At 41.7% G+C, this 15014-nt stretch overlaps 1 protein-coding gene across 12 annotated transcripts in view; it reads left to right on the top strand.

The window, feature by feature from the left end:
- The window catches only part of LOC140133136 (uncharacterized), a 254866-nt gene that overhangs the window by 180775 nt on the left and 59077 nt on the right, over positions 1-15014 (top strand). For all 12 annotated transcript variants that reach the window (XM_072152850.1, XM_072152851.1, XM_072152859.1 and 9 more), the window contains one exon: positions 2890-3096. In XM_072152850.1, coding sequence (XP_072008951.1) covers positions 2890-3096 — 207 coding nt within the window. The remainder of the gene's footprint in view (positions 1-2889; positions 3097-15014) is intronic.

Raw genomic sequence — 15014 nt, 5'->3', positions numbered from 1 at the left:
TATCTCTTGCTCAGTATAGCTTTCCTAGTCCACACACTGTACTACCTCATAGTTATACCAATTTGTCATGGTTTGTGCAGCGCTGCGTAATCTGTAGGCACTATATAAATTAAGAATTATTATCATTAAAACAAACCCAGTCATTCTATTCAAACATTCTCTATTCAACATGTTTTCCCCTTATAGTTTGAAACTTGTTTGTAAGCACACACCTTGACTTGTTCTGAGGATTAGACCTTCCATACCTCTATACAGGTTATTGTGATCTATTTATTATGTTTATTTAGTTATTTGACCATCAGTGAACTCTTTCTGTGTATGTTGTCTTATGTTGGATTTGTTTTAAATTGATAGTGTTATTTTATGCTTTCTGCATGTATTTTTGTTTTCTTTAGTGGTGTTATATAAAAAAAATTTATATTAATTAATAAAAAGCCCTCAAAATGGTAGTAATGAAAACATCTTGCCAAAATTGACATGTCACACAGTTCCATACACTAAAGTATGAAAAAGAAGGTTTAAATACATTAAATTTACTATATTGAAATCAGATTTTTTTTATTTTTGCCATATGTGTGTTGGAAGACGGGAAGTCTTATGGAGATATGTATATCTTAGACTCTAGATTTTAACTGGAAAGGTTGGGGGTTGGCTTATATGCCGGAAAATATGGTAGTCTCCACATTGTGTGCCCACACAGGTTTTACCCCACTAAACCATTAGCCCCATCAATAACGGTATATCCATTATATAATTCTCTATCTTATGTGAAATCTCTCCCAATTACCTATATATAAAAAATATAAGGCAAATATGATTCTTCTCATTTTCACATAAGATGAGTCAATTTAAAATTGCTGCTGATGGAGTGTCAATTCAGAAGTGCCTATTTTAACCGGTTCGCGACCGGTTGGGTCGCGCTGCATGGAGAGGGCTTACGGGCTGAGCCCTCTCCATAGCCGGTAAGTCTTTGCTGCATATTGCTAGCACCGATCGCGGGTGTTTTCACAGCGAAGCAAAGCTGCCGGCAGCCTCAAACAGCTAGCGGCGCATGGTAGCCGTCTCCATGGTAGCCTCTGGTCTTCCGAAGACCCGAGGCTATTTAGTTTTAACCACTTCATTACAATGTGCTTATAGGAAGAATGAGGAAGAAAATCCCCATATACTGCCATACTGTAGTATGGCAGTATATGATAGGATCGATCAAACAACCTAGGGTTAAAGGGAGTCTGAAAAATGGTATAAATAAAAAAAAAAAAAAAGTTTAAAAAAAAAAATTATAATAAAAAAAACTAAAATTTCAAATCACCCCCCTTTCCCTAGAACTGACATAAATATAAATAAACAGTAAAAATCATAAACACATCAGGTATCGACGCATCTGAAAATGCCCGATCTATCAAAATATGATAACGGTTTTTCAATGCGTTTAACCCCGTAACGGAAAATAGCGCCCAAAGTCGAAAATGGCACTTTTTTGCCATTTTGAAAAATCTAAAAAAATCTATAAAAAGTGATCAAAAGGTCGTATAGTCCTAAAAATGATATCATTGAAATTATTATCAAATTTCGCAAAAAATGACACCACCCACAGCTCCGTACACCAAAGTATAAAAAAGTTATTAGCACCAAAAGTTGGCAAAATCAAAAAAATAATTTTTGTACAGGAGGTTTTAATTTTTGTAAATGTATGAAAACATTATAAAACCTATACAAATTTGGTATCCCTTAATCGTACCGACTCAAAGAATAAAGTAGATATGTCATTTGGGGCGCTCAGTGAAAGACGTAATATCCAAGCCCACAAGAAAATGGCGCAAATGCGTTTTTTCACCATTTTCATTGCATTTGGAATTTTTTTCCCGCTTCTGAGTACATGGCATGGAATATTTAATACCATCATTATGAATTGCAATTTGTTACGCAGAAAACAAGCCGTCACACAGCTCTTTACGTGTAAAAATAAAAAAGTTATAGATTTTTGAAGGTGGGGAGTGAAAAATGGACATGAAAAAACAGGAAAGGGCCCGGTCCTTAACCGGTTAAATTCTATGGTAGTTCAATAGCTTATGTTTATTTGATCTACAAAATGTACAGTCAGTTAAAATATAGGTAGGAACTGTATCTTTATCTGCAGCGTAAATTCCAACTATGTTTTAGCTGCCTGTAACTCTGGTTCTGTAGCTCAAAAAGTAATACACCTGATGTTATCTGTAGGATGAGATCCCCATCTTTAATAGGACACAAAAAGCATATTTTTAGGTACTGTAGAACCAACTGTAGAACCAAATGGTACATTTCAAACCCTACCTTAGTTGGCTAGTAGTTTAGAGGGGATTAAACTTGGTGATGGGCTCTTTTAGTGGCTCTGACATGTTATTCTGCCCCCTCAGTGTCCTCATACCGTATCTTGCTACATTAGAACCCCCAAATAGAAAAATTAAACCTGCCTCTCATTGTTTTTCACACAGTATGATGCTTCTTATGTGTTTCCCGCAAATGATGTCTAATAATGACAGTCTAATGCCATTTAGTGCCTTCCACAAAGCATTATGTCCCCTCAGTGTCTCGCCATATTTAGACACTCAGAACTTTTTTTATTAGTCTATGTTTGAAGATGGTAAGAGGTAATATTGAGGCCTGTATAACATTTTGATCACTTTTTATCCAAATTTGAAGGGGTGCCAAAAATGAAGTGTTTCACATCTTTGGGTCTTTACTGGAATCATTTTTATATTTTGGTGGACTGGGCATTCTTGGGTATCGAGATATCAAGTGTACGATTATTTATGTATGTGGGATGTTGGGGGTTTTGTAAATTTTTTTCTATTTTACAATTTTTTAGTCTGATCACACTATTTATTTGCTAATATATTTCTTTTTTTTCAGACTTTAGCAGCCATCCCTCTAATGCCTTATGTCATTCTACTATGAAACTGATTGAAGACAAGCCTTCAAGTCTCCCATCCGTACTGAAGTCTCACCACATTAAGAAGGAACCAGATAATGATGCAGCATATGAAATACCAGATAAGTCAATGACAAAGAACGACACAAACACATGTAGTGGAAATGCTATAGAAGCTAAAGCTACAGGTAACTGTTGGCTCCCTGTTTTTCTTATTTTTAAAGAAAATGTGCCATTACAATCTTTTATGATAAACCAGGGACACTTACTCATAGATCCAGGTACTGTGACTTTGTTAATCTTAGATTTGTTACCCATGGCTTCTTTCCTTCTTAAATCACTTTTATTATGCTAATGATCCTGAGGGGCTCTGGGGGTGTTTCCAGAGGCCCTCCGTGATGTCTTTTCGCTTGCTGTTACAATAGCAGAGAAGGTCTCCCCTCCTCCTCAATAGCCTGCTGCTGTTAGATTACACAGGCAGAAGGAAGAGGGAAAGGACAGGGAGTTTAAGACATGTTCTGCTCCTTGTACCAGCCTGTGAAGTTGGCTCATTAGCATAATTGTTAAAAGGATGACAAATATAAGAAGAACACCAAAGTCACAGTCTTTTAGCAAGTGTCCCTGGTTTATCATGCTTGATTTTGATGGTAGATTTCCTTTTAATACTGACACTAGGAAGTAAAATGAGAAAGATGTATAAAAAGTATTGGTAAATAGACCACTGCTGAGTTAGACTCCATGGGGGAGATTTATCATTAGGCAGGATTTTGAGCAGTTGTCTATGTGTTAAATTGGCAGGTTTCCAACAGTCGGAATTATAGTCCGGTGTATGTGCAGTGTTAAATGCCTTCTGAAGTGAGTATCAGTTGTGTGTGCTTTATGCGAATAGATTGCACCATTCGCACGTATGTTTAACATCTTCTCAATTTCTGCCTTTTTGGGATGCTTTTGCACAGGAAATTTTCAGATACCTCAAACATAAAATTGAGCAAAAACTTCCCCCTGTAGTACCAATGGACCCACATACACCACCTCCTATGTCGTGTAGTTTTTCGGTTAAATTTGCATTCTTTTGAAAATTCACAGTTGATAATTGTAGTGTTGCTCACTCTGTGGTATATTTTTTCCACCATCGCGTGACGTTAAATTTGCGTATTTTTCCTCACAAATCCAGGAGACAAATTTTAAAATTGCGACCAGGTGGTACCGAACCCCCGAAAAGCTACATAGATGTTCCCATCAGTGTCTGACACTTGTTGGAGGTGTAATCGGGAACATGGTTCCATGCTACATATTTGGTGGTCATGCCCTGCGGTCAGAGACCCGTGGGAAGAGGTTTTCGCACTCTACAATAAATTATGGTCAGATAATGTTTTACCACTTCCAGAGCTTTGGCTATTGTCTATGATCCCTGGCTCTATTTCAGTGGTAAAGAAAGGCTTTTGGAGGCACTGCATTTCCGCCACTAGTCAGATTATTACCATATTTGGAAGTCAAGTGTTTGCCCATCAAGGGTTCAATGGACAGAAGTCCTGAACCACATCATGAGGATGGAGGAGATGAGAGCCATGGAGGGGCTGGCGGACTCATAGACTGGTCCCCATGGATCGACTATCACAGTTCAACGAAATTTGGCTCTTGGATAGCGGAAGCTGGGGCAGTCCATTGATCCCTACTATGTCATATACCCTCCAAGTGCAATTAAGTAGTGGATAACTGGGAATCAGTTCGAGGTATTTTCATCCCTTCTTCCCATCTTTGTATTCCATTGTGTGCTCTCTCCCATTGCCCTTTCCTTTCCCACCCCCCTGCATCCCCGAATGTGCTTTCCTTTGCTTTCTTGTGTTGTATATGTTTAATGTGGTTAACGTTGTTGTATTTCTTAGCATCTACATTGACATCAATACTATTTTGTGCATGATGAGATCGTTTATATAAAGTTCAGCTGTACTACTGGACACATTACACATCTGTGTGTGCACGCTTTAAGATACGTGTATTGATTCAGTTTGTCTTCAACACCTCGGGGACCGAGGACAGACTATATTGTGCGGCAAAGGGTTTATGGAGAGAGCTCACGAGAGCTTAGCTCTCTCCATAGACACAAGGTAATGGCTGTATAATACAGCCAACACCCGCCTGTCACTGTCGCGGTCGGTGCTGGCACCGATCGCGGCAGTTAACCTGTTAAGTGCCACGGTCGAACCCGACCGTAGCACCTAACTTACCGTTAGATGCGTGCCGCCATCTTGGATGGCCGATCGCCACCCCCTGGAACGTCATTGGAGGGGGCGGCGATCGGTTGCTATGGCAGCCATGTGCAATGATTTCTAAAAGCCAACAGAGGGCAGGCTATTAAAAATCATTGTAAAATGGCTATATACTGCAATAAAGTAGTATTGCAGTATATAGAATTAGCAATTGGACCCTGCAGGGTTAAATTACCCTGGAGGATCTAAAATAATGGTAAAAAAAAATGAAAAAATAGTAAAAAAAAAGTAAAAGTTTAAATTACCCCCCTTTCCCTAGAACTGATATAAATATAAATTAACAGTAAAAATCATAAACACATTAGTTATCGCTGCTTCCCAAAATGTTTGATCTATCAAAATATATTAGCGATTTTTTTTCCCGGCTTTTAATCCCATAACGGAAATTGGCGCCCAAAGTCGAAAATGCCACTTGTTTGCCATTTTGAAAAATATAAAAATTATGTAAAAAGTGATCAAAAGCCCATACAGTCCTCAAAATGATAGCATTAAAAACGGCATCAAAAGTCGCAAAAAATGACACCAGCCACAGTTTCGTGCACTGGAGTATGAAAAAGTTATTAGTGCCAGAACATGGCAAAATGAAGAATCTTTTTTTGTACAGCAGGTTTTCATTTTTTTAAATGTATGAAAACATTATAAAACCTGTACAAATTTGGTATCCTCATGATCGTACCGAACCAAAGAATAAAATAGACATGTGATTTGGGGGCTCAGTGAAAGCTGTAAAATCCAAGCCAACAAGAAAACGGCGCAAATGCGTTTTTTCATCATTTTCACTGTACTCTGAATTTTTTTTCCCGATTCCCAGTACACGGCATGGAATGATAAATACCATCACTATGAAGTGCAATTTGTTAAGCCGAAAACAAGCCCAAACAGAGCTCTATACATGGAAAAATAAAAAAAGTTGCAGATTTTTGAAGGGGGGGTTTGAAAAATGAAACTGCAAAAACGAAAAACGGCCACGTCCCTAAGGGGTTAATTCACTGGTAAAATTTTGAATTCTGTTATTTACTAATCTTAATAAAGCTTATTGAACAGAAAGTTGCAGATTTTTCTTGCTAAAAAAAACTGCAAAAACCATGTTTGCGCAAAAATTTGGAACAATTATACGCCAAGAAGCAACATAGGACTAATGATAAATCTCCCCCATAATCTTATTCTGCACCACATTATTCTTGCTGGGGGATATATGTGGAGTAGTTTAGAACTGTGGTGTAATACTTTTCACTTTGGTCTAATTTACTTCGGAGTTGTGTGATGTGCAGACTGAATTTTCTAGTGCACAGATCGGAATTAGGGCATGTCCAAACTCGGGTCGCAGAAAATTCAAAGGCCCCACAGTCTAGTCGGGAAATGGACTGAAATGGTCTAAAACTCTCAATAAATGTTTTGCACAGCATTTCAGAAATTTAATCCACAATTCTAGTAAAGATTGGCTGATGAATCTCCCCCTGTGTCACAGAGATAACAATTCCCCATAAGGCTCTGTAAATAGATAAACTATTTATGATTTTTGGAAGGTGGGGAGTAGGGCCGGATTAAATTTGGAGGCCCCCACTGAATGTAGCATACATACACTTCCTCCTGCTCACTACCCCCCAGTAATACATCAGTATAGAGCTGCCTCTCCCCCGGTAATACATCAGTATACAGCTGTGTCGCTCCCAGTAGTACATCTATATACAGCTTCCAACCCCAGTGATATATCTATATACAGCTGCCTCACCCCCAGTAATACATCAGTATACAGCCGCCTCACCTCCTGTAATACATCTATATACATTCGCCTCACTCCCTGTAATACATCTACATACAGCACCAACCTCCCAGTAATACATCTACATACAGCCGCCTCACCCCCAGTAATACATATAAATAGTCGCCTCATCCCCCGTTATACATCAGTATACCGTCGCCTCACCCCTAGTAATACATCTATATAAAACTGCAAACCGCCATTAATATATCTATATACAGCCACCTCACCCTCAGTAATACATCTACATACAGCCGCCAACACCCCAGTACTACATCTACATACAGCCGCCAACCCCCCAGTAATACATCTACATACAGCCGCCAACCCCCAGTAATACATCTACATACAGCCGCCTCAACTCCAGTAATGCATCAGTATACAGCTAACTCTCCAGTAATACATCAGTATATAGCCGCCTCCACCACCAATACTACATCTACATACAGCCGCCTCACCACCAATAATACGTCTACATACAGCCGTCTCACCCCCAATAATATGTCTACATACAGCCGCCTCAACCCCAACAATACCTCTACATACAGCTGCCTTACCCCCAATAATACCTCTACATACAGCCTCCAACCCCCCAAAAGTACACTTGTATATCTACTTCAACCCCTACAAGACATGCAGCCTCATCTAACATACATCTCAGTACCCTCCATACATGCAGTCCCATGTAATATATACCTCAGTTCCCACCAAGCATGCAGTCCCTTGTAACATAAATATCTTGTCGCAGTTCATCCTCTGACCTTGCTTCAATTATCATTTTATTCTTTCCTGTTAGGCCCCTTCACCTCCATACACATGTGCTCCCCCCAGAGACAGCTCACAGCTGACTGTTTGGCACTTGGGACTAGAAAGCATGTGTGCAGCAGCAAGGCACAGACACTGTGCAGGTAGCTGTGACTGGAAGCTGACACTCCCTATGTGGGTGCAACATCATTGCTGCACAACCCGACCTGTTCCAGAGAGTGAAAGGTAGCGTCCGTGCGGGGCATATGTCAAACATACAAATAAAACATATAAAACATACAAATGTCATATGGCGGGGGCCCTGCCTATAAACTGGCCCTAGTGAGGAGTAAAAAATGTTTGAGAAAATAATAAGTAGTTAAAGGGAGCCTGTCATCAGGAACCCTTTCTCTGGCTGTCCCATGTCCCCATAAAGAATAGTGTACATATTGCCAAAGTGTTTTTAAAGTAAAACTGTCTTTTTTCATAAAAAAAAAAGTTAGATCAATGTTTACCTTTCTGTATGCAGAGTAGTGTCTTATGTCCAATGGGTTGTGGCCAGTGAGGAGTAATTTCACACCCACCCCACCCTCCCCTCCCCTGGGAAACCACTCTGTCAATATCGATTTAAAAAAATACCATGTCCCCCCATATCTTCTCCCCCCGTCGCTTCCCCCCTCAGGAAATCACACTTGTCTGCCCCACTCCTACCTGGCCACTCCCATGTGACTCAGCCCTGGATACAAAAAGGTAAACTTTAATCTGACTAAAAATACAGTAAAAACTGTTTTACTATTAAAACTATTAAAAGTGTACACTATTCTCTACGGCAGTGATGGCGAACCTTTTAGCGTCTGAATGCCTAAACTGCAAGCCAAAACCCCCCTTATTTATCGCGAGGTGCCAACCAAAAATGAAAGCAGTAACTTATTGCTTCCTGTTCCTCAACAACGTTCGATCATATTGGCCTCCTGAGGACAAGCTGGAAAATTTGCATAATTTTAGCTTTTTTCCAGTGTCCCTCTGTACACAGAGAATCGTGGGGCCAGCAGCAGGTCCTCCAAAGATAATTCGTCCCTTGTCCCACTTCCTACATTCCCAAGTAGCGAAGTAAGTATCACTTTAATATATGCCTGAAAGCAGCATCTTTTAATTTGCTTGGAACTGCAGGAAGATTCTTTGAGTCCTGTCTGGTGTACTGGGGTGATGGCCCAGGTGCCCACAGAAAGAGCTCTGAGAGCCGCCTCTGGCACCAGTGCTATAGGTTCGCCACCACTGCTCTATGGGCTCCTGATGACAGGTTACCTTCAAGCTTAAAGGGGTATTCCCATTTAAGTAAATAAATATTTTTTTTCTGTATAATGAAAAGTAATACAATTTTCCAATTTACCTTCTGTATCAATACAGAAGGTATATTGAAAAATTCTATAACTTTTTATCATATAAACAATAACATTAATTTGGCGTTCTGAAAATAGATGATTTTATAATTGTGTGTGTGTATGTATATATATATATATATATATATATATATATTAATATCCTTATCCTTTAAATAAGTTACACACTATTAAATAAGACCTCTAAAAAGAATAACTGTTCTTGCAAAAAATAAGCCCTTAACCAGAATTGTCAACCGAAAAATATAAAAGTTATGCCTCTGAAAAGATGGTGATGCTAAAATGAACAAGATTTTCTCCAAATCAGTGTCTGAGTAAAATTTGGAAAAAAATAAAATATGTATATACAGGCGGTCCCCTACTTAAGGACACCCGACTTACAGACAACCCATAGTTACAGACGGACCCCTCTGCCCCATGTGACCTCTGGTGAAGCTCTCTGAATGCTTTACTATAGTCCCAGACTGCAATGATCAGCTGTAAGATGTCTGTAATGAAGCTTTATTGATAATTCTTGGTCCAATTACACCAAAAATTTTGAAACTCCAATTGTCACTGGGGCAAAAGAAAAAAAATTGTCTAGAACTTCCATTATAAAATATACAGTTTCGACTTACATACAAATTCAACTTAAGAACAAACCTCCAGACCCTATCTTGTATGTAACCCGGGGACCGCCTGTAATGAGGTATATGATGAATGGCCAAAAAAACAAAACTCAAAAATCTTACAAAAAATGTATTATTTTCATTTCCTCCATCCACTAAGGGTAAATAATATCTTTCTCAATTAGCTGTAGATGCCCCAAAATTATGTACCAGAAAAGGGGATCTCATGTGGCAAAAAAATAAGCCCTTATATGTCCTTTTTTTATTTAATCCATTGTGAATGTTTAATTTTCCGTCCAAAATGAAGGTATTGTTCAAAAATATTACAATTTGTAGACAGCGCCTCCATTTAGTTTTAACCCCTATAAAACGACTAAATGGTTAACAAACTTCTTAAAATTGCTTTTTCATATGTTAAGGGGTGTAGTTTCCACAATGGGGTGGAATTTTATGAGTATAGCTATTATTTAGGCCTCTCAGTCAATTAAATGTTTGGCGATTTTCCCAAAAATGGCACCCAAATTTTAAGCCTCATAACATTTGAGTAAAATATGTGGAATCTTAAAAATCCAAGCCAACATAAAGCAGACATTTTTTTCCATGGCGTCCCCCATGACGGCCCCAACTGGAGGATGGCCCTTGACCTCTGTAGGGACAGGAAGCAGAGAGGTTAAAAGCCCCTCCCCTACACCCACACTCCAGTGGCTTCCTGTCCCTACACAGGGCAGGGAGTAGAGAGAAGTTTTCTCTCCTCGCTTCCCACTAGTTGGGACAGTGAGGGGGGACACCATGGCGCGGGACCTATCCCTTAGCCAGCACAGTTCCGGGCCTCGATCGGGTTGCGGCCCTTTCCTCTGCCTGCGTGGATCTGTGTTTTCCTTCCGGCTCTGCCCGCAGCTCCTGGAGCTTACGACACCCGGAACATGTGATTCTGGCGCTCCCGTGCACTTCCGGTCGACCCCGGCGTCAACTTCCGGTGGAGTGACGAAACCGGAAGTGACGTCAAAGCCGTGCGACCCGGAAACAGGATCACGGGGCGGTAAGTTTAAATTGCTCTGGCGTGGTAATTACGTTGATCTGAGGTCTAATCTTCATTCCGGAGCACACCTCTAACCTGCGGCTTACGAGTTAAAGGTTCCCTTTGGCGTTTTTTCAGGTCAGGTCTTTGGCTTCAAACACCCTGATATGTATAACTGTATATTATGCTGGCACATACTATATTTTATTGCACTGTATTCTGATATGGGCCACGTTTACCTTATAGACCTTACCTGATATGGGCCACGTTTACCGGTACCAGGTAAAATCCTACCCTTTAACCATTGCAGTGCTGATTTACAAGCCTTCAATTGTTGTTATTACATTCTAGGCTGGCTGGTTACTGTAGTTCCTCTAGGAGCATGGAACCCTGCAATTTAGAGGCCTCAGGTCTGGACCTCATATCCCCACCTCCTGTGAGTAGGGGTTAAAGGGATAGGGTGGTGGGTCACCCGCACGTCCCGTTTATAGCAGTTCCTTATCCGGGCTCTCCTTTCCTTGATAGGATCCCAAGGAAAAGGAAAAAGGCCGTGCTAAGGAGCAATCCTCCTCTGAGAGGAAGAAAACTCCTCATAAAAAGTGCAACATGTGCTTTGAAAAGTTACCTAGTGCATATAAAAAACCTGTGTGCAAAAAATGCCTGGAAAATTTGATTCGTGAAGAAAAGACCTCATTCATGGATGAGATGCGCAGCTTTATCCAGGAGGAAGTCAGATCATCTGTGTCTTCATCCTTGGCTGCCTTTGCCCCCCAGGAACCACCTCAAAAGCGCCAGAAAATAGTGGATTCATCTTCTGAGCCCGCTTCAGACTCTGATGGTGCTACGGTCAAGGATTCTTTGGAGCCTGATACGTTCCCTTCCACCTCTGCAAACAGGATGGAATCGAGATATCTGCTGGCTTCTGAAGACCTGGAACCCCTCTTAAAAGCGGTGCGAGATACCCTGAAGATAGAGGAGGTAGAGGAGACGCAGTCCATTCAGGATGAACTCTTTGGTCTGCTCAAAGCCAAAAAGCGGCGCGTGTTCCCGGTCAATAATACTCTCAGGGATCTGATTCTGGAAGAATGGAGGGATCCGGAAAACAAAATTTCTCTCTCAAAAGAATTCAGAAATTGTCTTTCTTTTGATGAAGAAGAAGCCAAGCTATGGAACTCGGCTCCTAAGATGGACATCCAGGTCACTAAAATGACCAAGAAGACCGATTTGCCTTTTGAGGATGCTACCCAGTTGAAAGATCCGCTGGATAGAAAGGCAGACAGCCTATTAAAAAAGAGCTGGGAATGTTCCATGCTGAACCTTAAATCCAACATTGCTACAACGTCCGTTTCTCGCACACTATTCCACTGGGTAATGGAGTTGGAAAAGCATGTAAGGGATGGAACCCCAAGGGAGCTGTTACTTAATACCTTCCCAACCCTGAAAGCAGCCACAGCTTTCATTGCTGACGCCTCGGCAGAGGGAGTGAGGATTAGTGCTAAAGAAGGGGCTCTTTCCAACTCCATAAGAAGATCTCTCTGGTTGCGCCAGTGGAGCGGAGACTTCAGGTCGAAGTCTAAATTGTGCGGCATCCCGTTCGAGGGCTAGTATGTGTTTGGGTCCTGGAGAGGGCGGCGGATAAGAAAAAGGGCTTCCCAGAATCCAGGACCAGTCTGAAGAAACCTTCCTTTCGTGACCCCAAAGAGAGGAGACCATCCTTTAGGGGCAAGGGTAAACAAGGAAGGTGGAGCTACCCTAAAGGTGGAAGAGGCAGGGGGTTTCTGCTCAACCCCAGTAACTCTGCTACGAGTTTCAGGAAACAATGACGCCAAGGTGGGAGGAAGACTGTTGACTTTTCATCAGCAATGGAGCCGGATAACATCAAACCCCTGGATTCTGTCCATCCTCCAGGACGGCTACAAGATAGAATTGACCGCTCTTCCTCCCACAAATTTCGTCCTTACCAGACAACCCTCTCGGGACCTGTCGCTCCAACTCTGGACAGAAGTGCAGAAGTTGTTAGAACTGGATGTGATTATCCCTGTACCCCAGGAACATCAGAGAAGAGGACATTACTCTCCACTGTTCCTCATAAAGAAACCGAACGGAAAGTCCAGGATGATCTGCAACCTGAAAGGCCTAAACAGGTTCGTCCTATACAGAAAATTCAAGATGGAGACCGTTTCTTCCGCTTCAGCTCTAATCCATCGTCAGGCGTTCATGTGTACAATAGACCTGAAGGACGCCTACTACCACGTCCCAATATACCCCAACTCGCAGAAGTTTCTCAGGTTCGCAGTCCTGTCACCAGAAGGCGAGGAAGCTCACTTTCAATACAAAGCCCTTCCCTTCGGGATATCTTCTGCACCGAGAACCTTTTCAAAGATTATGGTCGAGGTGGTAGCGTTTCTGAGAAAAGACGACCTTCTGGTAGTAAGTGCCTCAAGTCAGGAGCTGATTCTTCACAGGGATATCACCATGAAGACTCTTCAGCGGCTAGGCTGGATCATCAATACAGAAAAATCCAACCTAGAACCGAGCATGAACGTGGTATTCCTGGGAGTTCTAATAGGCTCCACACGACAGATGTCTTTTCTCCCACCAGCAAAGAGAGAAAATTTAATTCTCCAGCTAAACACGTTCAAGAAAAAGAAGGGCTGCTCCATAAGAGAAGCAATGAGGATCCTTGGGCTCATGACTGCATGCATCCAGTGCATGCAATGGAGCCAAAGTCATACAAGGACACTACAGAACTGGGTGCTGTCCTCTTGGGACAAAGATCCTCGTCACCTAAACCAAAAGGTGGAGATTCCCCTCTTAGTCTTACGGTCCATAGACTGGTGGACAGATCCAGCAAACCTGGGAAAAGGAGTACCCTGGCATCCTTGGCCAGTGACAACTATACAGACGGACGCAAGTCAGTCAGGTTGGGGAGCGATTGTCGCAGGTCATCCTGTCCAAGGCCTGTGGATCCAGAGGTTCGTAAAAGCTACCTCCAGATTGAGACCTCACTTAAAACAAAATATCCCAAACTGGGATTTGTCTCTGGTGTTGAATCACCTGACAGGTCCTCCATTTGAGCCCTTAGAGACTATGGACCTTAGAAGCCTAACCCTCAAGCTGACCTTCTTTTTAGCCATAACCTCAGCTAGACGGTTAGGAGAAATCCAGGCTCTCTCCCTTAGAGAACCTTACCTTAGAGTTCTGGAAAATAGAGTAATTCTAACTCTAGATAAGACCTTCGCTCCCAAAGTGTCTTCCAGTTTTCATCGCAATCAGGAAATTGTGTTACCTTCTTTTTGCCAGAACCCTAAGAACAGTAAGGAGTCAGCATGGCATACTCTGGACGTGAGGAGATGTCTTCTCCACTACCTGGACATCTATAAACCTTGGAGAAAGGACGACAACATCCTCCTGCAGTATACAGGGAAGAATAAGGGGAAGAAAGCTTCCAAAGCATCTATTGCCTGTTGGATCCGGACTACCATCAAAGAGGCATATGATGCCGAAAATATGGACATTCCTGGGACTGTCAGGGCCCACTGAACCAGGGGGGCTGAAAAACGTGGGGCCTCTCTAGTCGATATCTGTAAAGCAGCTACCTGGTCTAGCCAGTTGACATTCGCTAGACACTACAGATTAGATATCCAAAGTGCCAGGGATCAGGCCTTCGGTAGGAAGGTCTTGCAGGCAGTTGTCCCACCCTAAGGTACTGGTAATCTGGTACATCTCCAGTTGGGGCCGTCATGGGGGACGCCATGGAAAAGGAGAATTATTCTCACCGTTAATTCGGTTTCCATTAGTCCACCATGACGGCCCATATATTTTTCCCGTCCCCTTTTATTTTTATAAGACAGAGTAGTCTTAGTCTTTATTATTTAACCTGTTGTATCTGTGTGTGACTATAACATACAATAAATGGGTTGCATCCACAGCCGGTGTAGTTATTTGGTAGCCACTGGAGTGTGGGTGTAGGGGAGGGGCTTTTAACCTCTCTGCTTCCTGTCCCTACAGAGGTCAAGGGCCATCCTCCAGTTGGGGCCGTCATGGTGGACTAATGGAAACCGAATTAACGGTGAGAATAATTCTCCTTTTTTTTTGTGGGGTAATCTTCATATATTTGTTATCTGGCCTCCTTCGTACAAAAATAAACTTTTAAAATTATGCAAATTAGGTATCATACCCCTGGGGAAGCCACAAGGCAGCCACCCCTTTACATATATGTGTTTTTTTTTTTTTTTTTTCAGTGAGAACTTTTTTTATTATCATATGCAAAGTGTACATCAATACAAAACGTGACAATAAAT

This window comes from Engystomops pustulosus, chromosome 5 (assembly GCF_040894005.1).
Source record: "Engystomops pustulosus chromosome 5, aEngPut4.maternal, whole genome shotgun sequence".
NCBI lineage: Eukaryota > Metazoa > Chordata > Amphibia > Anura > Leptodactylidae > Engystomops > Engystomops pustulosus.
The sequence above is the reverse complement of the archived record's forward strand: the minus strand, read 5'-3'. Positions and strand labels throughout refer to the sequence as shown.